The 25,110-nt window shown below is 37.9% G+C and overlaps 1 protein-coding gene across 1 annotated transcript in view; it reads left to right on the forward strand.

Moving 5' to 3' along the window:
• STIL (STIL centriolar assembly protein) overlaps positions 1-25,110 on the forward strand; it is a 72,700-nt gene that overhangs the window by 34,091 nt on the left and 13,499 nt on the right. Inside the window, exons 12-15 of the mRNA XM_080802751.1 lie at positions 2,362-2,527; positions 6,089-6,317; positions 19,671-19,881; positions 21,557-21,807. Coding sequence (XP_080658877.1) covers positions 2,362-2,527; positions 6,089-6,317; positions 19,671-19,881; positions 21,557-21,807 — 857 coding nt within the window. The remainder of the gene's footprint in view (positions 1-2,361; positions 2,528-6,088; positions 6,318-19,670; positions 19,882-21,556; positions 21,808-25,110) is intronic.

The raw sequence follows: 25,110 nt of genomic DNA on the forward strand, positions 1-25,110 counted from the left end.
TCCACACTGTAAACCACTATAAATACATATGCCATTTTGTATTATTAATGCAGGTTATATTTCTACTGATCTCAATAATTTATTGATAATTTATATTTTCCTATATTAGTAAAGGAAATTTGCTGAAATTAGTGAGACAAATTGAACACAATGGTATAATTTTTTTTAAGATTTTATTTATTTGTCAGAGAGAGAGAGAAAGAGCGTGCGCGCCTACAAGCAGGAGGAACGGCAGGCAGAGGGCGAAGCAGACTCCCTGCTGTGCAATGAGCCCGATGAGGGACTTGATCCCAGGACGCTGAGATATGATCTTAGCTAAAGGCTAAGCCATTCATCTGAGCCACCCAAGCATCCCCACAATCATATAATTCATAGGGAAATAGAAAATCGCAGTGTTTGGGACACCTGGGTGGCTCAGTTGGTTGGGCGGCTGCCTTTGGCTCAGGTCATGATCCCAGGGTAGGGGATCGAGTCCCACATTGGGCTCCTTGCTCGGTGGGGAGCCTGCTTCTCCCTCTGCCTCTGCCTGCCTGTGCTCGCTCTCTTGCTCTCTCTCTCTCACTGACAAATAAATAAAATCTTTAAAAAAAAAAAAAAAAGAAAATCGCAGTGTTTAAAAAGGGAGGCTCTTCTACTCCTAAGTATATACCCAAGAGAAATGAAAAAATAGGCTCACATAAAAACTTGTACACAAATGTTCATAGCAACATTATCTATGATAGCCAAAAGTGAAAACAGTCCAATGTCCATCAGCTCATGAATGGATAGATACAATGTGACATATCCGTACAGTGGGACAACCATAAAATACTGATAGGTACAACAAGGATGAACTTTGAAAATGTTATGCTGAGTGAAAGAAGCAAGATACAAGGCCACATACTGTGTGGTTTCATTTATGTAAAGTGTCCAGAATAGGCAAATCTGTAGAGACAGAAAGCAGATTAGTGGTTGCCAGAGGCTGGGTGTGGGCAATGGAAAGTGACCACTAGTGGGTATAGTTTTTTTCAGGGGATTAATGAAAATGTTTTAGAATTAGATGGTTGTGATGGTTGCAAACTTTATGGTGAATTTGCTAAAAACCACTGACTTGTATACTTTAAAGGGATGAATTTAATGGTATGTGAGTTATATTTCCGTTTTAAAAGAAGCACGGGAAACTTGGTGTTTGAACCTCAGCTTTGCTACTTGTTAGTTACATAGCCTGGGCAAACAATGTTAATTTCTCAAGTTTTCTTATCTGTAAAGTGTGTTTAATAGTAGTACATTCCTGGGGCGCCTGAGTGGCTCAGTGGGTTAAGCCTCTGTCTTCGGCTCAGGTCATGATCTTGGGGTCCTGGGATCGAGCCCCGCATTGGGCTCTCTGCTCGGTGGGGAGCCTGCTTCCCTCTCTCTCTGCCTGCCTCTCTGCTTATTTGTGATCTCTGTCTGTCAAATAAATAAATAAAATCTAAAAAAAAAAAAAAACTATAAAAAAAATAGTAGTACATTCCTAATGGGCTGGATTGTAGTAATCATACATAAAAGCTCTCACTATAGTGTCTTATAAAACAGGAAGCACTCAGTAATTGTTTGCTACTGTTATTAATAATTCCAGTTTTAGCATGGCCAAACATGGACTATTCTGATTACCCTTTATAAGAAGAACTTTGTGCAAAAATGTTCACTATTTGGTAAGGAGTTAAAATATAGCTCTTACCTTGATTTTTATTTGTAAGTGGAAGAGGAATGAAATACTGATTTGAAGTGTTAACATTCAGGCTTTTTTACACAAGTGTCAATTTATAAATGCCAGTTTAAATGCCTTTATGTTTTTACTTTTAAATTTACACTTAGCTATGGGACACCTGGCTGGCTCAGTCAGTAGAACATGCAACTCTTGATCTCAGGTTCTAAGAGCCCCACATCGGGCATAGAATTTACTTTTTTTTTCCTTAAAGATTATTTACTTGACAGACAGAGACACAACAAGAGAGGGAACACAAGCATGGGGAGTGGGAAAGGGAGAAGCAAGCTTCCCGCTGAGAAGGGAGCCCTGTATGGGGCTCGATCCCAGGACCCTGGGATCATAACCTGAGCGAAGGCAGATGCTTAATGACTCAGTCACCCAGGTGCCCCTAGAGTTTACTTTAAAAAAATAAATAAAATTTGCACTTAGTCTACTTAAGTGCTTCTTAATAACGAAGGATAGTGATTTCTGCATTGAATAAGTTTTATGGTATGATCTAACTGAATTGTGAGAAAATAGAGTTAAAAGTCAGTTATTTATGATTGGGGCACTTTGTAATTCATTTTTAACTCCACCGCCAATTTGGTTGATTACTTCACTGCCAGTTTAAAATATGTTTTTAACTAATACAGATTCAGCGTTTGTTGGAAGCACAGTCTCTACAGCCCTGTTCCCCTAAGACAACCTCTGCTGAAGACACGGTGCAAGCTGCAAGACAGATGGAGCTGGTTTCCATGGAAGCACAGTCTTCCCCTGGCTTGCACATGAGAAAAAGTGTAAGCATTGCTGTGAGCACAGGTAATTTCCTTCTCTTTTAATTTGTAAGGAATTAAAAAAAAATTCTTTTCATATCACTTTTAAATTTTTTGCTTTGAAAGTGGTGCATGGTACAAACAGAACCAAAGCCAGGGTGAAGAGAGTATCACTTGTTTAAGTCTTTGTGTAATTTTACTCTTTATGAAAGAACTGTGTCAGAAAACAAATGGGAGACCACATGACATGATACTTTGTTTTTGCTTCTTTCCTAGACTGGACCCAGTTCTTTTTTTTTTTTTTTAAGAGTTTATTTATTTATTTGACAGACGCAGTGACAGAGGGAACACAAGTAGGGGGAGTGGGAGAGGGAAAAGCAGGTTCCTGCTGAGCAGGGAGCCCTACTCAGGGCTCATTCCCAAAACCCTGGTATCATGACCCGAGCCAGAGGCAGACTCTTAATGACTGAGCCACCCAGGCATCCCTGGACACAGTTCTTATAAGAATAGTCATCTGTGGTTTGAGGGATCAGGGAAGGTTTGTTTTATCTATGCAGTGTTATTGATTTTGGGCCTTGAAGGATGTGTAGGGTTTTAGGAGGTGGAATGGAGAGATGGCAGAACAGGATGGGTAGGGAAAACAGTAGGGTCACAGTGACAAAACACAGAGCCCTGAATTGTCTAGTACTGTCCGATTTTAGGACTACAAAGGAGAGCCTTTATTACATCTTTCAAAAAGGAATGTCTCCTTTATTCGGTAAGCAACATTAAAGGCCTTTAAAAAATCAATTAATAATGTAATGGCCTATATATATATATATATATTTTTTTTTTTTAGATTTTATTTATTTATTTGACAGAGAGATTAAGATCACAAGTAGGCAGAGAGGTAGGCAGAGAGGCAGGCAGAGAGAGGGGGGAGGAGCAGGCTCCCCGCTGAGCAGAGAGCCCGATGCGGGGCTCGATCCCACGACTCTGAGATCATGACCTGAGCCAAAGACAGAGGCTTAACCCACTGAGCCACCCAGGTGCCCCTGTAATGGCCTATATTTGTTCACATGTTTGATCACCACCACACCATGAGATCTTCAAGAATGTCCCCAAGATCTAGCAAGACGCCTAGTACATAGGGTGATGGTGGTAAGAATGAAGAGAAAGAGTTGTGTAAGGTGTTGATAAGATTTGGTTAACTAATTGGATGTGGCAGTTGGAATAGGTAGGATTCTGAAGTTACTTGTTTAGATCCTGGAACAGAAAAAAGGACATTAGTGAAAAAATCAGTGAAATCCAAATAAAGCCTGGAGATTTAATTAATTGTAATGCACCAATATTGGTTTCTTGATTTTGAAAAATGTGCCATGGTAATGTAAGATATTAATGTCAGGTGAAACTCGTGAGGAGTATATAGGAACTCTTTCTTATCTTCTCTATAAATCTAGAATTATTCTAACATTAAAAGTTTATTAAAAATGAAAATAAAAGTTACTCCAGGATTTTCAGCTTAGAGGACCTAGGGAAGGCAAGTTAGAGAAGAAGCAAAAGAGAGAGGAGGAGTTCAGTCTAAATATCTATTGCATTTGAGCTGCTTTGGGAAATGAAGATGGTGAAACCAAAACATTTGAGGAGTGGAGATGGGATGATGACCTAAGACTAGTAGAAGTAACAGATGAAGATTTGAACCTGGAGAATAAATATTTGAGAGGGAGAAAAGGAAGGAAGGCAGATTTCTATATTCTATCTCTGAACCCATTTGTTAACTGCCCTTGGAGAGGGGAGCAAGGAAGGAGAGAAGGAAGAACCCTTTGTACATTTATAAGTCAGATATTACTGAGTATTAGTCAAGATTCTTTGGCTGCAAGTAATGTAAACCACTTTGAAATAATTTAAGTAAGGAAGGGGAATTGACTGGAAGGATATGAAGTTGTTTCATGAGAACCAAGGCCAAGAGTGGGGCTGACTTCAGGAAAAAACTAGAACTAGAGGCTAGAATACCATTAGGGCTATCCAACTAGATGGCCGTTTTACTCAGTTTTTCTACTCAGTTTTTGTAGCTCACCCAAAGTTCCAAAGTGTATGTGTTACACAGTTTTAGCCATGTAAACAAACCAAGTTACTCTCCTTCTGTCTTGTTTCAAATTGCGGAGAACCTGAAGGGTCTAGTTTGGATTAGGGTTTAATCCCTGGTTCAATGGTGAGGGGGTTGAGAAGCATGTAATAGGGACATATCTGCTGGAGTCTCACCTCTGTTAATTGCGGGGGTGACAGTTTCCAGGGGAAGTTTGTGTATGTTGTAGAGGGGTGGTGGACAAGGAGCTGTGGATATTGTTAGCTAACCAAACATACATACCAAACATATCAAAAAAGTGCAGTTTCCTCCTATAAACTGTGCTTTTATTATATTACAGTTGCTTCTCATCTGAATCTGTTCCTAGACTACAAGCTTTTAGGATCTTGAACATTGCCTTATTCCACAATTGTATGTCATTAGCTAACATGATGCCGAAATCATAATGTGTGCTGACTCAAAGATAATTGAATGAAGTCATTTACATGTTTAAGCTGATATTCTGAAATTATTTTGAAACCTCATAGACTCATATTCAGTTATTCAACTTGGATGACCTGGGGTAGTTATTACTTAAATGCAGAAAAAAGCATTATTAATAATTGTTAGAACTAAATGGCTTTTAAAACATGTTTATTCTGCAATGTTACTTAATTTCCTGAAGGTATGTATTGGTAAATATTCCAGAAGAGTAGCAGCACTTACCTAACTTTGTCATAATTGTCCTTTCTTTTTCCTTTTTTTTAAAGATTTTTAAAATTTATTTGAAAGAGATAGAGAGAGCATACGTGCATGTGAGCTTTGGGGGTGGGGCAGAGGGAGAGAGAGTCTCAAGCAGGCTTCTCACTGAGTACGGCGCCAGTCATGGGGCTCCATCTCATGACCTGAGCCGAAACCAAGAGTTGGATGCTTAACTGACTGTGCCAACCGGAGCACCCAAACATTTGATTTTTAAATAATTGCTGATACAACATATGTCTGATATGTCCCTGAATATTCTCATAAATATTGTGTTTAAAGATAGAAATCAGAGAGCCTAGGGACTCATTATTTTATACGTTTTCCCTTGTTTTTCAGAAGAGCAATTTTCTGTACACACACATACACCCTAAATTGTATTCAGAATCTTTATATGTGAAACACATCATTTGAGAGCCATACCTCTTGAAGAGACAGGGCCCAGAATGTCCCCTGTACCATTCGACCCAGGTTGTTTTTTGTTTTTTGTTGTTTATTCTTTTTTAAGTAGGCTCTGTGCCCAGTGTAGAGCGCTATGTCCTTGAACTCCCGACCTTAATACCATGATCTGAGCTGAAACCAAGAGTCAGTTAGCCAGCTGAGCCACTGAGGCTCCACCTTATACACCAGTCCTCTGGCTTTTCACCTTACCTCTTTATGGCATTTCTGAGAAGAGATAATCTGAAAACATTTCTAGGTAATTATGTTAAAACAATACAGTTAGTCTTACTTAGAGGTTTGTCAGAGGATTATTTTTATAATAGGATGTTTGTTTCAGTATGTGGTTAATCATTTAACTTCTAGGTGCCAGCTTGTTTTGGAATGCCACAGGTGATGATCAAGAGCCTGAATCTCAGCTGAGGCAAGATGATACCAAGATTTCCAGTGAGGACATGAATTTTTCTGTTGATATTAATAATGGAGTCACAAGTCCGCCAGGTAGCGCGTCTTCATTGAAAGCAGTTGATATTCCCAGCTTTGAAGAAAGCAACATTGCTGTGGAAGAATTTAATCAACCACTTTCTGTATCCAAGTAAGGTGTTTTTGATTCAACATTCATCCTCCTTTTTTTCTTTTTAAGTTCTAATATTCTTTTGGTGCTTTAACTCAGAAACTGTTTTGTAAATGGTATTTTCAGTAGTGTCTTTCCTGATACAGTTCTTACGTAACTGACAACTGCGGTCCTCCTAGAACTGTTCCAAGATGTCAGTCATTGGTTTGTTACAGTCTAGCTGAATCAGAACATCTGAAGAAAATTTCAGACATACATATGCTTAGACCTCACTGTAGAGATTCTGAAACTAGGCCCTAGATGGAGATGGGGCCCTGAATTTTGTAAATTTTTAAAGATTCTCCATATTGCAATTATACATATATAAGAATTTATTTCTGAGATTTAAAGTAACCTGGGGAGAAAAAAAATAGCTGGTGGGAGATGAAATGACTAGGGGTGTAATTGGAGTAAGACTGATTATAAGTAGGTAATTTTTTTAAAAGATTTACTCATTTATTTTAGAGCAAGAGTGCATGTGAGCAGGGTGGGGTCAGGGGAGGCTTGGGGCAGAGAGAGAGGGAGAGAGAGAACCCCAAGTTGATTCCGTGCTGAGTGCAGAGTCCTACATATGGGGCTCAATTCCAGGACATTGAGATCATGACCTGAGCCAAAATCAAGAGTCGGCTGCTCAACTGACTGAGCCACCCAGGTACCTAATTTAAAAATTAGGTAATTTTTAAAACTGTGTATAATGGTTTGTTATACTGTTTTTGCCTGTGTTTGAAAATTTTCCTGAAGATTTTTTTTTATTAAACAAGGATTTCAAAGTAATTTAGATCTTTAAGAAATTCAAATATCTTTGAGCTTCTAATAAAAGCTGCCACAGAACTAGGCCCTAGAGATTGAGTAGTAGGTTAGGAAAAGCTGCTAACTTCATGGAATTTCCATGACTTGTTCCCATGACAAATAATAACCATATAAATAACAAATAATTTAATTTCATGTAATGACAGCTGCTCTGAAGAAAATAAACCAGGGTGATCAAATGGAGTGTAACCGGTTGGTGGCATGGGAGCGAAGGATATATTAAGTAGGGGATGATAAAGGAAGCCTTCCCTAAGCTGGTAACATTTGAGCAGTGACTAGAATGATGAGAAGGAGCCAGCTCTGAGAAAATCTGAAGAGTGTTCCTGGTAGAAGAAATGGCATGTATAGACCTGAGTTGTGCAGGAGCGTGACAGTTCAGGAAACAATTAGGAAAGCCGTTGTGGCTAGAAACAGTGACAGACAGGGAGGCAGGGGTGGGGGGGGAGTGCAGGTTGGAGAGAGAGAAAGTGCTCAAGAGAGCATGCTTATAGGAAATGGGGTCAGGGATATAGGCAGAAGCCAAATTATGTGGGAGCTTTGTAGGATGTAGAAAGGAGCTCTGAATTTATTCTATGCTCACTAAATCCAGGGAGGATTTTAGACAAAAGAGTGGTATGATCTGTATTTTCATTTTTTAAATAGCTGTTCTGTGGCAAATGAACGGAAGGAGTTTAGAGTGGAAGTAGGGAAACTGGTCAGTATAGTAAAAGCCAATCCAAGTGAGATGAAGGAGCTTAGACTTGCGGAAGTGCTAAAAGGAATCAGGTGCAGAATAAACAGAATAAATTTGAAGGTAGAGGAATGATGTAGTGTAAAACACCATAGGTAACAGTTAAAAGAGGTGAATTTGGTGGTGGGGTGGCATGGGGCAGACAACTGATTTTTTTTTTTTAATTATAAGACTTGTGATAATATTTGACCTTTTTTTTTTGCCTGATACTTTAAAGGTGCATTTTATTTTTATTTTTTTATTTTAAAGTTTAGGTAGTTAACATTCAATGCAATATTGATTTCTGGAGAAGAATTCAGTGATTCATCGCTTATATACAACACCCAGTGCTCATCACAGCAAATGTCCTCCTTAATACCCATCACCCATCTAGCCCATCCCCCACCTACACACCTCCATCAACCCTCACTTTGTTCTCTGTTAAGAGTCTCTTAGGGCTCGTTTCCCTCTCTCCTTTTTTCTTTTCCTCCTTCCCGTATATTCATCTTTCTTTCTTTCTTTCTTTAAGATTTTATTTATTTGACAGAGAGAGACACAGCGAGAGAGGGAACACAAACAAGGGGAAGTGGGAGAGGGAGAAGCAGGCTTCTCAATGAGCAGGGAGTCCTATGCGGGGCTCGATCTTAGGACCCTGGGATCATGACCCAAGCTGAAGGCAGCCGCTTAAAGACTGAGCCACCCAGGTGCCCCTCATCTGTTTTCTTTCTTAAATCCCACATATGAATAAGATCATATAGTATTTGTCTTTCTCTGGCTGACTTATTTCACTTACCATAATACACTCTAGATCCATCTGTGTCACTGTAAATGACAAGATTTCATTCTTTTTGATGGCTAAATAATGTGTGTGTGTGTGTGTGTGTGTGTGTGTGTGTTTGTGTTTGTGTGTACCACATCTTTATCCATTCATCAGTCAATCTTTATAGTTTGGCTGTTGTTGATAATGCTGCCGTAAACATTGGGGTGCATCTACCCCTTCAAATCTGTATTTTTTATCCTTTGGGTGAATACCTGGTAATGTTATTTCTTGATCATAGGGTAGTTCTATTTTTTTTTTTTAAGATTTTATTTGTTTATTTGACAGACAGAAATCACAAGTAGGCAGAGAGTCAGGCAGAGTGAGAGGGGGAAGCAGGTTCCCTGCCGAACAAAGAGCCTGATGCAGGGCTCGATCGCAGGACTTGTGACCTGAGCCGAAGGCAGAGGCTTAACGCACTGAGCCACCCAGGCACCCCAGGGTAGTCCTATTTTTAACATTTTGAAGAACCTTCATACTGTTCTCCAGAGGGATGGCACCAGTTTGCATTCCTACCAACAGTTCAGGAGGGTTCCCCTTTCTCCACATCCTTGCCAACACCTATTGTTTCTTGTGTTGTTAATTTTAGCCATTCTGACAGGTGTGGGGTGGTATCTCATCCTGGTTTTGATTTGTATTTCCCTGATGATGGGTATTATTATTGAGCATCCTTTCATGTGTCTTTAGCCATCTGGGTGTCTTTTTTGGAAAAGTGTCTATTCATGTCTTCTGTCCATTTCTTAACTTGGTTATTTTGTTTTTTGGATGTTGAGTTTGATAAATTCTTTGTAGATTTTGGATGCTAACCTTTATCTGATATGTCATCTGCAAATATCTTCTCCTATTCCATAGGCCGCCTTTGAGTTTCGTTGATTGTTTCCTTCGCTGTGCAGAAGCTTTTTATCTTGATGAAGTCTGAATGGTTCATTTTTGCTTTCGTTTCCTTGGCTGTGGTGATGTGTCTAGGAAGAAGTTCCTATGGCCGAGGTCAAAGAGGTTTCTGCCTGTGTTCTCCTCTAGGATTTTGATGGCTTCCTGTCTCACATTTAGGTCTTTCGTCCATCTTGAATTTCTTTTTGTGTCTCGTGTAAGAAAGTGGTCCAATTTCATTCTTCTGCATGTTGCCATCCAGTTTTCCCAACACCATTTGTTGAAGAGACTGTCTTTTCCATATATGGATAGTCTTTCCTGCTTTCTCAAAGATTAGTTGACTGTATAGTTGTGGGTCCATTTCTGGGTTGTCTATTCTATTCCATTGATAATTGTGTCTGTTTTTGTGCCAGTATGCTGTCTTGATGACTGCAGCTGGCTTGAAATCCAAAATCGTGATGCCCCCAGTTTTGTTTTTCTTTTTCAGAATTTCTTTGGAAATTCAGGATCTGTTGTGGTTCCATACAGATTTTAGGATTATTTGGTCTAGCTCTGTGAGAATTACTGGTGATATTTTGACGGGGATCGCATTAAATGTGTAGATTGCTCTGAGTAGTAGTATGGACATTTTTAACAATGTTTGTTCTCCCAATCCATGAGCATGAAATGCTTTTCTATTTCTTTGTGCCTCTAATATTTGTCATTTTAAATTATTCTGATTACCATAGTGATTAAAACAATAAACATATTCCTCCAGAAAACTAGAAACATCCCCTTTGCTCAGTATAGTATATGTTTTAATCATACAATTCTCATAGTATGTACCACAATGTATTAAAAAAGGTTTGTAAATATGTCTCCCCCATTAAATTGGATTCCTATAGGACAGGGATCATATTCGTTTCTGTATCTTTAGAACTCGACTCAGTGTATGGGTCCCATGTTACCTATTTCATATGAGTTCAATGCAAGGAAGAGCAATTTAAGGTGAGCCCCAGGATAAGTCCACATTTTATTTGGAATAATTATAGAAACTGAGAAAAAGAGTGCCTGGCTGGCTCAGGCGGAAGAACATGTTACTGTTGATCTTGGGGTCGTGAATTTAAGCCCCACACTGAGTGTAGAGATTACTTAAATAGATTTTTAAAAAACTTAAGAAATAGCAGAGAACAAAAAGGAACTAACTATGGTTGTTCTTATTTATCCTTCTTGACTTCTGTAAACTGTAGACTTCTTTCTAGAATTATGGGGGTTTCCCCCTGAAATAGTTTCTTAATCAGAACTTGAACATCTCCAGTCCATTGTGGTTTTTAATTGAGAAACCTGAGTTAATTGGTAGAATGTAGTTGATTGCTTTTTCGGGGCACCTAGCTCTATTGATCCCAACACATAACTAGTTGTAAATCTGATCTTCAGCATAATGTACTGATTTGGACTAAATACCATCTTCATTGTTGTCCATAGTGTTTTTAGTGCTTCTATAGGATTCTTCCCAAATATGTGATTTTTAAAAATTAATATATAATGTATTATTTGCCCAGGGGTACAGGTCTGTGAGTCATTAGACTTACACATTTCACAGCACTCACCATAGCACATACACTCCCCAGTGTCCATACCAAATATGTGATCTGACTCATGCTGTGCTTTCCACTGCTGAGTGTTCATACATGGCACCTAGCCACCTCGGTTCCCTGTCTCCCTTGGATAGTCTTCCTGAATCTTCTTTCTGATGTTAAAGCAGTCTGTGAGGGATAAATTTATTTGCCTCAAAGCGTAATTGGTAACTGAAAGCTTTTTCCCAGTGAAGAGCAGTGGTATGTGGTATTTATAGAGACTTGCATTTGAAAAAAATCCAATTTTTCTTTGGAAGTCATACTTTGGCCCTACCTACTAATACTTGTCATATTAGAATCATCTTTTAAAATTTTGTTTTAGGGTGCCTAGCCAGCTCATTCAGTATAGCATGTGACTCTTGATCTTTTGTAAGTTGTAAGTTCAAGCCCCACATTGGGTATAGAGATTACTTGAGATACTACCTTACACCAGTAAGAATGGCCAAAATTAGCAAGACAGGAAACAACATGTGTTGGAGAGGATGTGGAGAAAGGGGAACCCTCTTACACTGTTGGTGGGAATGCAAGTTGGTGCAGCCACTTTGGAGAACAGTGTGGAGATTCCTCAAGAAATTAAAAATAGAGCTTCCCTATGACCCTGCCATTGCACTACTGGGTATTTACCCCAAAGATACAGATGTAGTGAAAAGAAGGGCCATCTGTACCCCAATGTTTATAGCAGCAATGGCCACGGTCGCCAAACTGTGGAAAGAACCAAGATGCCCTTCAACGGATGAATGGATAAGGAAGATGTGGTCCATATACACTATGGAGTATTATGCCTCCATCAGAAAGGATGAATACCCAACTTTTGTATCAACATGGACGGGACTGGAAGAGATTATGCTGAGTGAAATAAGTCAAGCAGAGAGAGTCAATTATCATATGGTTTCACTTATTTGTGGAGCATAAGAAATAACACGGAGGACATGGGGAGATGGAGAGGAGAAGGGAGTTGAGGGAAATTGGAAGGGGAGGTGAACCATGAGAGACTATGGACTCTGAAAAACAACCTGAGGGTTTTGAAGGGGCGGGGGGTGGGAGGTTGGGGGAGCCAGGTGGTGGGTATTAAGGAGGGCACGTATTGCATGGAGCACTGGGTGTGGTGCAAAAACATTGAATACTGTTACACTGAAAAGAAATATTAAAAAAAAAAAAAAGGAGGGCACGTGTTGTGATGAGCACTGGGTGTTGTATGCAACTGATGAATCATTGATCACTACGTCAAAAACTAATGTTGTACTATATGTTGGCTAATTGAACATAATAAAAAAATTAAGAAAAATTTAACAACAACGACAAAAAAGAATAAGATCTTTGGGGCACCTGGGTGGCTCAGTGGGTTAAGCCTCTGCCTTCAGCTCAGGTCATGATCTCAGGGTCCTGGGATCAAACCCGGCATTAGGCTCTCTGCTCCTCGTGGAGCCTGCTTCCTCCTCTCTCTCTGCCTGCCTCTCTGACTACTTGTGATCTCTGTCTGTCAAATAAATAAATAAAATCTTTAAAAAAGAATAATAAAAATAAATAAAATAAAGTGACCCTTTGAGGATAGATAGGATAGTTTGACAAGAGTGTGCCAGTTTAGATGCATTAGAGCAGTAATCCTCGAGTCTATGGCATTTGAAAATACAGACAGATATCCAGGCCCTTCACAAGTTCAGCATTTCTGAAGGGTGAGGTCCAAACACTTGTATTTTTTTTTAAACTTTACAAGTGATATTGCTGTGCTGCCAAGATTGAGAATTACTATACTGTTCTGAAAATATATGGGCTGAATTCAGAAATTATTAGTAATCTAGTTTGTTCAGAATATAAAGTAAAACAGGAGACATTATAAGAAATTCGCTGAAAAAACAAATTGGCTACCAAATTTTGGAGAGCTTCGGTTGGCAGAATAAGCAATTGTGTTTGTTTTAATAAATCATTTAAGGTTTTTGTTTGTTTTGTTGTTTTGGTAAACAATACATAACATAAAATTTATCATCTTAATGCTGTTTAAAGGTACAGTTTGGTAGTGTCATGTATATTGTTGTAAAACAGATCTTCAGTCATTTTTCATCTTGTAAATCTGAAACTCTGTCCCCTTTAAAGAACTATGCCCCATCTCCTCCCCTAGTAATCATCATTCTGCTGTTTCTCTGACTACTTTAGATACTTCATGTAAGTGGAATCATACAGTATCTGTCTTTTTATGAGTGCCTTATTTTACTTAGTGTAATGTCCTCAAGGTTCATCTATGTTGTAGCATGTGACAGAATTTCTTTACTTTCTAAAACTGAACAATATTCCATTGTATGTATATATCACATTTTGTTTAACCATTCATCCATCAATGAACATGCGGGTTACGTCTACCTGTGGGCTATTGTGAATAATGCTACTGTGAGTATGGGTGTGCAGGTATCTCTTTGAGACTCTGCATTTGGTCCTCTTGGATATATACCCAGAAGTGGGATTGCTGGATCACAAGGTAGTTGTACTTTTAACTTTTTGAGGAACCTCCATCCTGTTTTTCAGAATAGGTTCAATCATTTTATAGTCCCACCAATAGTGCACAGGGTTTTGTTTGCCAACACTTATTATTTTCTAGGGTTTTTTATAGTAGCAGTTTTAATGGGTGTGAGGCGATAGCTCATTGTTTTTGATTTGCATTTTTCTCATGATTACTGATGTTGAGCATTTGTTCATATACCTGTTGGCCATTTTATATTGTCTTTGGAAAGAAATGTCCTTTGCCCATTTTAATTAATTAGGTTACTCGGTATTTTGTTGTTGAGTTGGAATTCTTTATATATTTTAGATATTAATCCCTTATCAAATGCATAATTTGCAAATATTTCTTACACTCAAGGTTTTTAAGCAATTACTTTCCCCCTGTGTATAAGATTTAATACTTGGGATGCCTGGGTGGCTCAGTTGGTTACAGGTCTGCTTCAGCTCAGGTAATGATCTCAGGGTCCTGGGATCAGGTCTTGCTTCGGGCTCACTTTCAGTGGGGAGCCTGCTTCTCCCTCTCGCTCTACCTTTCTCCTGCTTGTGCTCTGTCTCCCTCTGTCAAATAAATAAAATAAATCTTTAAAAAAAAGTTTTAATCTTGGTTATACCTGAAACTGATGTAACATTGTAGGTCAACTATACTAAAAATATATGTATATTTTTTAAGATTTAATTCTTGGTATTTAATTAAATATACCAAATTTGGATACTAGAGGAAATTATATAATATAATTTCAATGAAGTTCTTTTGAGTTTAGGATAATTCACTGGGGTCCTTACTGGTTTAAGTGCAGTTTCATTTTAAGGAAGGGATGAACTGGATGTCTTGGAGAGCTCCTTCCTGATTTTAAGAACAGTGTGTCTTTATGTCTGAGATATTAAATGGTGATTATAATAATCTCTATTTGTAAATTTTATTGTTAAAATATTTGTGCGTTATATTTTTGTTGTTATTCCTTCTTCAGGATCTCAGACCTTTTTTTTTTTTTTAAGATTTTATGTATTTATTAGAGAGAGCACAGATGGGGCAGAGGGAGAAGCACGCTCCCCACCGAGCCCGGAATCTGATGTGGGGCTCAGTCCCAGGACCCTGGGATCACAACCTGAGCTGAAGGCAGGCGCTTTCCCGACTGAGCTATCTAGGCACTCCAATCTCAAACTTCTCTCTCTTTTTTTTTTTTTAATTTTTTTTTAATTTATTTATTTGTTAGAGAGAGAGCGAGCGAGCACAGGCAGAGAGTGGTAGGCAGAGGCAGACTGAGAAGCAGGCTCCCCGCCGAGCAAGGAGCCCGATGTGGGACTCAATCCCAGGACGCTGGGATCATGACCTGAGACGAAGGCAGCCGCTTAACCAACTGAGCCACCCAGGCGTCCCCAATCTCAAACTTCTTAATCAAATTTTATTTGAGAAAAAGAAACTAAATGTAGAATCATATCTTGCTTTAAGCATTTTTATTTTGAAAATTTAGATTTACAGAGAAGTTAGGAAAATAGTAGAGCTCACCCAGGTTTCCCTAATGTTAACACCTTATATAACCATAGTAAAATGATCTAACCCAGGAAATTAACATTGTTACATTAGTATACTAAACTGCAAATTCTGGTTGTACCAGTTTCTCCAATAATGTACTTTTCTGTTCCAGGAACCAATATAGGATTTCACATTGGTTTATTAGTTGTGTCTTATTAGTCCAAATCCGTGACAGATCCTCATTATTTTCTTGTCTTTCATGACTTTGACACTTTTGATGAGTCAGTTATTTTGTAGAATATCTCTTAATTTTGGTTTGTCTGCTACTTTCTCATAATTAAATTGAAGTTTTGCATTTTTGGCAAGATTACCACAAAGAGGTGTTACTGCCCTGCCCTCTCAGTGTATCCTATCAGTGGGTTACATGATGTCACGTTATTAACTTTGAACAGTTAACGTGACATCTGCTAGTTTTTATCACTATAAAGTTAAAAATTTTCTCTTTGTAATTGAATAAATACCTTGAGGCAGATACTTGAGACTCTGTAAATATTCTTTTTTTGATCTTTCTCCCTTTAACTTAAGCATCCATCTATAGATATATCTGTCACGGTGATTACCATAGTATTTGACTACTGATGATTTTGTATTTTCCTCATTCCTTCTACATTTGTAAATCAGATTTTTTCTGTAAGGAAAAGCTGTTTTCCTTCTCTGCTTATGTATTCATTTATTTATGTCTGTGTAGATTCCCAGACATTTCTTTTATTCTATGAATTATAGTTCAAACTATTATTTATTTTATTTGCTTAAATTGTTTCAATTTTTTGTCTTGGGAGCTCTTTTAGATTGGCTTCTGTTTCTTTTAGAAAAGCCCTCATCCTTTTTCAAGCATGTTCTTGTTTTTTGGTACCACAAGATGTTCCAGGCTCATCTTGTATTTTCCCAGCCCCAACCCTGGAATCAACTGCAGAAACCAGGAGCAATGGTATCAGAGAATGTATTTAGAAACCAAGATCTGAGCAGTAGGTATAGCATTGCTACTTCGTATCTGTGCTCCTAGGTCCTCTTAGGATACACACACACACACCCTTATTTATGTCTAAACTTATCTGTCTATATTTCAAAATCCTTGACTTCATACCAGTCCTCCAATTCCAATCCAACACCTCCCTTTTTCTTATTTATACCTTCTTTCCCCAACAGTGAGAAACCTGGCTTTCATGTACACTATAGTTAATTATTTGTTCTACTGTACACATCAAGTAATTTCAGAATCGCTTAGAATTCTAAAATGGATTTACTAGAGTATGTGCATTTGTTTACAGTTCTTTTTATCTTTAGCCTTACAACATCCAATGAAAATACCTTTTTCCATGGTTATTTAGGTAGGTTATTTTCTTTCATGTTGCCTTGTGTGGTTATATTATTTATTTGTAATACCATTAGGTTGATTTGTTACTATTTGTATTCCACTTGAGGGTTGCTTCAAATTCTGGTTGACTTTATTTGTTCTTTAGATATCTGAAACATGACTGTGGCTTTAACAGACCTAATTAGATAGAAAAGGTATATACTCAAAGAAGAGTTACTCCATTCTCATTCCTGCCACCCTGTTCCCAAATCCCCCCTTTTCCTATCCCTTTTCCCACCCATCTCCTTTAGATAACCAATCTCTTTAGTTACTGGATTGCCTTTCTTGTATTTCTTTTACACAGATGAGTAAACATGTCTCTATTTTCTTATGACATTTCTTTCTTATATGAAGTGTAGAAAGGTAGCATGCTATAGGTATTTTTTTGAACGTTTCTCTTTTCCCTTAACAGTATGTACTGGAAATACTCCAGATCAGTCCTAGAGATCTTTCCTTATATAGCTATATAGTACTCCACTATGTGAATGTGCCATAGTTTAGTAAATGCTCTCCTACTTAGGAGTATTTAGACTGTTCCCAGGCGGCGCCTGGGTAGCTCAGTCGGTTAAGCATCTTCCTTCAGCTCCGGTCATGATCCCAGGATCCTGGGATTGAGTCCTGTTTCTCCCTCCCCCTTTTCCTCTCCCGTTTGCTTGTGCATGCTCTCTCTGTGTCTCTTGATAAATAAAATCTTAAAAATTAAAAAATGGACTTTCTTTTTAGTATTTTTCAACTACAAGCATTGCTACAGTGATTACCTGGTGGCATGTGTATTTTTGAATTGTTTTAGAAGTGGGAATTTTACATCCAAAGTTAAGTACATATGTAATTTTGTTAATTATTACCAAGTTTCCCTGCAGAAGATTGCGGTTTTTGGTCTCAGCAGCAGTGAATGAAATTATCTGTTTTCCCACAGCTGTGCCAACAAAATATGTTGCCATATTTTAAAAAATTTTTACCAGTCTAATAGGTGATAAATGGTATTGGTAGCGTTTTAATTTTCATTTTAAAAATTATGCATAAGTTGGATCATTTCTTCATGTTGCGAGTTATTTCCGTATTTTTATGAATTGTCAGTTTATGTCTCTCACCATTTTTCTACCAGAGTTTTAGGTCCTTTACCCTCCAATTTTTAAGTGTTCTTATACATTAGAGATGTTAGGTGTTTGTAGTGTATGTTGTGAATATTTTCTGGTTTGTCAGTTGTCTTTTGACTTTGATGTTTTTTGCCACATAAAAATTTTTTACTTTATGTGGTCAGAGTTATTGATTTTTTTTCCTTATAATTATATCTTAACTGGTATTTTACAAATACTTATATCAGCTAATAATTACTGATCTTATAATATGCCAATGAATACTGGATACTTCATATGAAGTTAAAATTAAGCAGTATGGGGGGCACGTGGGTGGTTCAAGTTGTCTAAGTGTCCAACTCCTGATTTCAGCTCAGATCTTGATCTCAGGGTTGTGAGATAGAGTGCTACATCAGGTTCCACACTGGGCGTGGAGCCTGCATAAGATCCTCTCCCTGCCCCTGACCTCCTCTCTAAAAAAAATACTAAGCAATATGGAAAAATTGGAAATAAACTGAGTTTCTTAAAAAGAGAAGTATGGTTAGAAAAATTATACTTGTATGGGGCGCCTGGGTGGCTCAGTGGGTTAAGCCTCTGCGTTCGGCTCGGGTCATGATCCCAGGGTCCTGGAATCGAGCCCCGCATCGGGCTCTCTGCTTAGCGGGGAGCCTGCTTCCCCCTCTTTCTCTGCCTGCCTCTCTGCCTACTTGTGATCTCTCTCTCTGTGTCAAATAAATAAATAAAATCTTAAAAAAAAAAAAAGAAAGAAAAATTATACTTGTAAAATGAAATAGTATGTAACAGTTAAAACTTGTTTTAAGAATATTTAGTGAAATGAAAAGATACTTATGATATAATATTGGGTTTGAAAAAGCAGCCTCCAAAACTACCTTTGGTATGGTATAGTTTTTCAGAGAATATAACTACCTATTAAAAAAAAAGGATATAGATGAAAGTACTCTAAAATGTTAATAGTGGTTTTCTCTAGGTATTAAACTATGTACGAGGGGTTCCTGGGTGGCTCAGTCGGGTAAGCGTCTGCTTTCAGCTCAGGTCATGATCTCAGGGTCCTGGGATCGAGCCCCATGTCGGGCTCCCTGCTCAGTGGGAAGTCTGCTTCTTTCTCTCACTCTCTCCTAACCCTGTTCTTGCTATCTCTTTCTCTCTCAAATAAATAAATAAAATCTTTTAAAAAACAAACTGTATTTTTTTCATATTTAGTATAACTTTGAGCGGTTAGCTAACCTCTCTGTGCCTCATGACCTCATCTGTCAAATGGGCATAATATGTAGTATCTTACAGGTCTTTTTGGTAAGGATTTTGTAACAGGATGCACTTAAAACAATGCCTAGCCTGTAATAAGCTTTCTGCTAGCTAATATTTATTATTACCTTTCTCTACAATAGCCACATTATTGTTCTTATAAGAAATGTCTTTTAATATTGCTTTCCATAGTAAATTTAGAAATATGTATTTATATGCTAAGTTTAAAAGTAATAAATGCTCATTGTATTAAATTTGAAAAATAAGTAAAAGCATAAAGAAGGAAAGAAATACTACCAAATATATAATGTGATTATAAATGGCAGCTTATGAACTCTTATTTGCCAAGAATTTTTTTTTTTAAGATTTTATTTATCCATTTGACAGAGAGCAAGCACGAAAATACAAACAAGGGGAGCAACAAGCAGAAGGGAAAGGGAGAGGCAGGCTCCCTAGCAGGGAGCCTGATGCAGGGCTTGATCCCAGGACGCTGGGATTTTAAAACTTAAAGTAAACGAATAGTATATTTAAAAATTTTGATACTTGCATCAAGTTCAAGAGAAATCAACAGGTTGTTTGCCAGCTTTCAAAAAAAAGTTGTCTGACTATAAATAACATGACTTGAAAAGGTGTTAGGATCTGGTTTATGTACAGCCTATCAAGATGAGAGCTGAAAATACAAACCAGAATGCTGTTGAATCTTATCCCTTTATTTCAAAGTTACTGCACTTCAAATAAATGTATCTTGAAAGTATCTTGATAACTAACACATTATTTATATCCTTCCAAGCAGCTCTTCTTCAGGTGTGAGAAAAGAACCTGATGTGCCAGTGTTCTTTCAGAATTCCATGCTGGCAGAAAATGTAAGCATGTGCTTACAGAGTGGACCAACAGAGGGTGCCAGTAACCACTCTGTAACATCAGGAGAACCAAAAATTGAGCAAGTAGTGCAACCCTTGCCTCATCAAGCTACAGATAATCAGAAAATATACCAGGATTTATTGGTAAGAAACAGTAATACATTTCATCTTTTCTGAGATGATTACTTTCGGGTAGACTAGTTAAGCCTCTCCTTTCTTTAAACTGATTGGGACCTTGATATAAAAAGATTTTCCCTAAATTAATGACACATAATTTATTTCTTTTAGCTCTTCGTGATTGTGATAACCTAAATTCAGTAATTTTGTATAAGCATCCCAGTCATCAGATACTTAGATAGCCGGGGGAAATCATAAAACAACAACAACAACAAAAACAGAATAAAGTTGGTACCAGAAAAAATAAGGAACAATTTGCAGGAAGTTTGAAAGTTGGAAAGTAGGAGAATATCTATGGTAATATTGCATTCAGGTAAAGAGATTTTTATTGAATACTTAGTCTAAGAAAGTGAACTAAGTAAAAAGTAAACTAAGTAAGTGAACTAAGTAAAAAGGAGTGCCTGGGGGGCTCAGTCCGTTAAGTCCAACTCGGTTTCAGCTCCAGTCATGATCTCATGGGTCATGAGATTGAGCCCTGCAGTGGGCTCTGCGCTCAGTGGGGAGTCTGCTTGAGGATTCTCTCCCTTTACCTCCCTCCCAACACCCCCTATTCTTTCTTTCTCTTTCTCAAGTAAATAAATCTTATTTTTAAAAAAGCGAATAATATAAAGATAAATATGATAGTCTCTGCTCTTGAGAAGCTAGGGGAAAAAACACATGGATACCAGTAGCAAACAATTATAGGATAGGCTGAGAAGTGCTGTAAACAAGGTAACATGGAATAAAAAGGATAATTCTGGTTGGAGGAAGTGGTCTTCTAGTCGTCTTGGAAAAATTAGAATGTAAACTAAGACTTGATGCTTAAATGACCCTGGCTGTCACTTCCATCCAAAGTGTAGACTAAGGAACATTTGATTTCTCCATACTTCATAGGGCCCTAAGTATTCATCAGTGAACACATACTTGCTGTTTGCCTGCTGGGTCTTTTACTGGCGCTAGCAGCCGTGTGCTCAGGGAATGAAATGCGCTCTAATGTCAGGAAGGCAGAGGTAGTATCACAGGTCATTCTTATTCTGAGGGAGAAAAGAGAGAAACCAAATTCTGAAAGGAACCTAAAGATCTAATTTATAACTCTGAAACATTACCATTTTTCAAATGAAAGCGTGATTTAAAACTTTTGTTTATAGTTCCTATAAACCCTTGAAAACACTTGAAATATTATTCAAATGCCTTTAAAGCTGTTAGCTTTTTTATTTTTTTAAAGATTTTATTTTTATTTATTTATTTGACAGACAGAGATCACAAGTAGGCAGAGAGGCAGAGAGAGAGGGGGAAGCGGGCTCCCTGCTGAGCAGAGAGCCCGATGTGGGGCTCGATCCCAGGACCCTGAGATCATGACCTGAGCCGAAGGCAGAGGCTTTAACCCACTGAGCTTTGGTGCCCCAAAGCTGTTAGCTTTAAAATGAACAAGTTCTGAGCATTCTAAACTTCCTCTAGGGTCTGATAAAATCATTCATTGAGATGGGCTTCCTTTATAAAAACCCCAAAATATAAAAGATTTCCAAATGTACTTGATTTTTTGTAGAATTTGGCTAGTCATTATTTTGCTTTTCCCTGGCCTTACTTATGCTGCTACTTACAGTTTTGTTTCCTAAGATTGTTAATAGTGGTTTTTCAACTACATCTTTTTTCTTTTCATCAGAGTCAAGTGAACCACCTACTGAATAACTCCTCCAAAGAGACTGAGCAGCCATCGACCAAAGCAGTAATTATCAGCCATGAATGCACCAGAACACAAAATGTTTACCATACAAAGAAAAAAAAACGTGATTCAGGTCTGGTAGACAAAGATTGTGTTCTTAATGCAACCCTTAAACAACTAAGAAGCCTTGGAGTAAAAATTGATTCTCCCACTAAAGTGAATAAAAATGCACATAAAGTGGATCACGCCAGGTAACTTTCAAATTTGTTTTACTTCTTTATTTATTTTCAAAATTTTATTTAAATTGTAGTTAGTAAGCATACAATGCTGCAATATTGCTTTCTGGAGTAGAATTCAATGATTATCACTTATAAATAATACTTAGTGCTTGTCATAACAAATGTGCTCCTGAGTACCCTCACCCACCTCCCTCCATCAACACTGTTTCCTCTCTATCTTTAAGATTCTCTTATGGTTTATTTTCCTCTTTTTTTCTTTTTCCCCCATGTTCATTTATTTATTTCTTAAATTCCACGTATGAGTGAAATCATATGGTATTTGTCTTTCTCTCACTTATTTCACTTAGCATACATTTGAGCTCCATCCACATCATTGCAATGGCAGGATTTCCTCCTTTTTGATGGCTGAGTAATGTTCCATTTTATATATATCACATCATCTTAATGCATTTATTGGTCAGTGGACGTTTTGGTTCTCTCCGTAGTTTGGCTATTGCTGATAATGCTGCTATAAACATCAGGGTGCACATACCCCTTCAAATCTGTATTTTTGTATCTGTTAGGTAAATACCTTGTAATGCAATTACTGGATCATAGAGTAGTTTTATTTTATTTATTTATTTTTTTTAAGATTTTATTTATCCATTTGACAGACAGAGATCACAAATAGGCAGAGAGAGAGGAGGAAGCAGGCTCCCTGCTGAGCAGAGAGCCCGATGTGGGGCTTGATTCCAGGGCCCTGCTGAAGGCAGAGGCTTTAACCTACTGAGCCACCCAAGCGACCTGAGTAGTTTTATTTTTAACATTTGGAAGAACCTCCATAATGTTCTCCAGAGGGGCTGCACCAGTGGCTACACCATTTTGCTTTCCCACCAACAGTACATCTTTTGTTTCTTGTGTTGTTAATTTCAGCCATTCTGACGGGTTGTGAGGTGGTATCTCATCCTGGTTTTGATTTGTATTTCCCCAGATGGGTATTATTATTGAGCATCCTTTCATGTGTCTTTAGCCATCTGGGTGTCTTTTTTGGAAAAGTGTCTAGTATGTCTTCTGCTCATTTCTTAACTTGATTATTGTGTTTTTTGGATGTTGAGTTTGATAAGTTCTTTGTAGATTTTGGTTGCTAACCTTTATCAGATATCATCTACAAATATCTTCTCCCATTCCATAGGCTGCCTTTTAGTTTTGTTGATTGTTTCCTTCACTGTGCAGAAGCTTTTATCTTGATGAAGTCCCAATAGTTCATTTTTGCTTTTGTTTCCTTGCCTGTGGTGATGTGTCTAGAAAGAAGTTGCTATGGCCGAGGTCAAAGAGGTTTCTGCCTGTGTTCTCCTCTAGGATTTTGATGGCTTCCTGTCTCACCTTTAGGTCTTTCGTCCATCTTGAATTTCTTTTTGTGTCTGGTGTAAGAAAGTGGCCCGATTTCGTTCTTCTGCATGTTGCCATCCAGTTTTCCCAATACCATTTGTTGAAGAGACTGTCTTTTCCATCTATGGATGGTCTTTCCTGCTTTATTGAGGATTAGTTGCATCATACAGTTGTGTAAAACTCATTTTAAAAGATGAAAAAATTGGGGCACGTGGTTGGCTCAGTTGGTTAAGCGACTGCCTTCAGCTCACGTCATGATCCTGGAGTCCCAGGATCGAGTCCGGCATCAGGCTCCCTGCTCTGCAGGAAGTCTGCTTCTCCCTCTGACCCTCCCCCTCTCTCATGCTCTGTCTCTCTCATTCTCTCTCTCAAATGATAAATAAATAAAATCTTTTAAAAAAAAAGATGAAAAAATTGTAGGGGGCGCCTGAGTAGCTCAATCTGTTCAGCGTCTGTCTTCAGCTCAGGTCATGATCTCAGGGTCCTGGGATTGAGCCCTGCATTGGGCTTCTTGCTCAGGGAGCCCTCTTCTCCCTCTGCCTGTTGCTCTCCATGCTTGTGCATGCCCTCTCTCTCACTCTGACAAATAAATACATTTTTTAAAAAACATGAAAAATATTTAGATGTATTACAGCAATCTCATGAGAAAAGGTATAAGCTTGCCACTCGATTCAGTTGCTTCATAATTTATTCAGGGCCTAGTAGGTGTGTGATAACAAAGAAACCATCTCTACCCTATAGTAGGAGAGTGGGTTTTACATACATAAGAGATACTGTCGGATGTCTCCTAGGTAAAGATGCCAATAAAATGCTCTGGGACTCTTGAAAAAAGAAATGACTCTTACTCATTTCTCGTGTCTGGAAGGTCTTCCTGGAGGTGATAGGGTCTGTATCAGCTATTGGATATTCAGTTACGCAGTTGTGCCATCTAAACGGCAAAAACATTCCTTTCCTTAGGAATGTGTTTTGAATAGTATAGTCATACAAAGCTTACTCATTGCTTACCAGTTACAGTTGGCCATGTTCTTCTGTTCAGATTCCTCTTTATCAAAGATGACTTAGCACATATTTGTTTTTAAAATCTGAAAGTTCTATTACTAAGATTAGCATGTTTTCTGTTAATTATTTTTATTGTTTTCTAGTTGCAAAAGTAATATGGTTTCATGATTTAAGGAAGTATTAAACAGCACACAAGAATATTAAATAGCACACAAGTAATATGGTTTCATGATTTAAGGAAGTATTTAATAGCACACAAGAATATTAAACAGCACACAAGTAATATGGTTTCATGATTTAAGAAAGTATTAAATAGCACACAAGAATAAAATGTAAAACCTCCCACTCCCCAAATTCCTCAGTCTGAACCCCCTGCCAAGGTTACTTTTCTTAACTGTTTTTTTTGTATTCTTTAGAAATGTTCCATGCATGTTCAAGTGTATATGGATGTGAAGAATATTGCAATTTTGTTTTGTTTTGTTTTGTTTACTTAAAATTATGTCTTAGATACTTTTCTTTATAGGTATATGCAGTTCTTTCGCATGCATTTAAACAGCTGCATGATACTCTGTTGTATCCATGTACGATAAGATAATGAACCTGTCCTCTGTTAATGGACTTTTAGGCTGCATCTCTTATTTCTTATCTCAAACAATGCTAAGTAAGCATCATTCTATAGGAGCTTGTACAAGTATATTTGTTAGATAAACTCTTAGAAGTAGGCAGGATCAAAAGATATGTGCATTTAAAGTTTTAGTAGTTGCTGCCATTGCTCACCAAAATAGTCGTACCAATTTACATTCCTACCAACAGTGTAAGAGAGTAAGGCTAGCATTTTTAAAGGTTTTAGCTCAATACTGTGAGATAGAGGCCACATAATGTATGTTAGAATATACAAACCACCCTGCTATCTGCATGGAACACTGTATTTTGATGCGGTGCCGGGGG

The sequence above is a fragment of the Martes martes genome (genome assembly GCF_963455335.1).
Source record: "Martes martes genome assembly, chromosome: 4".
Lineage (NCBI taxonomy): Eukaryota > Metazoa > Chordata > Mammalia > Carnivora > Mustelidae > Martes > Martes martes.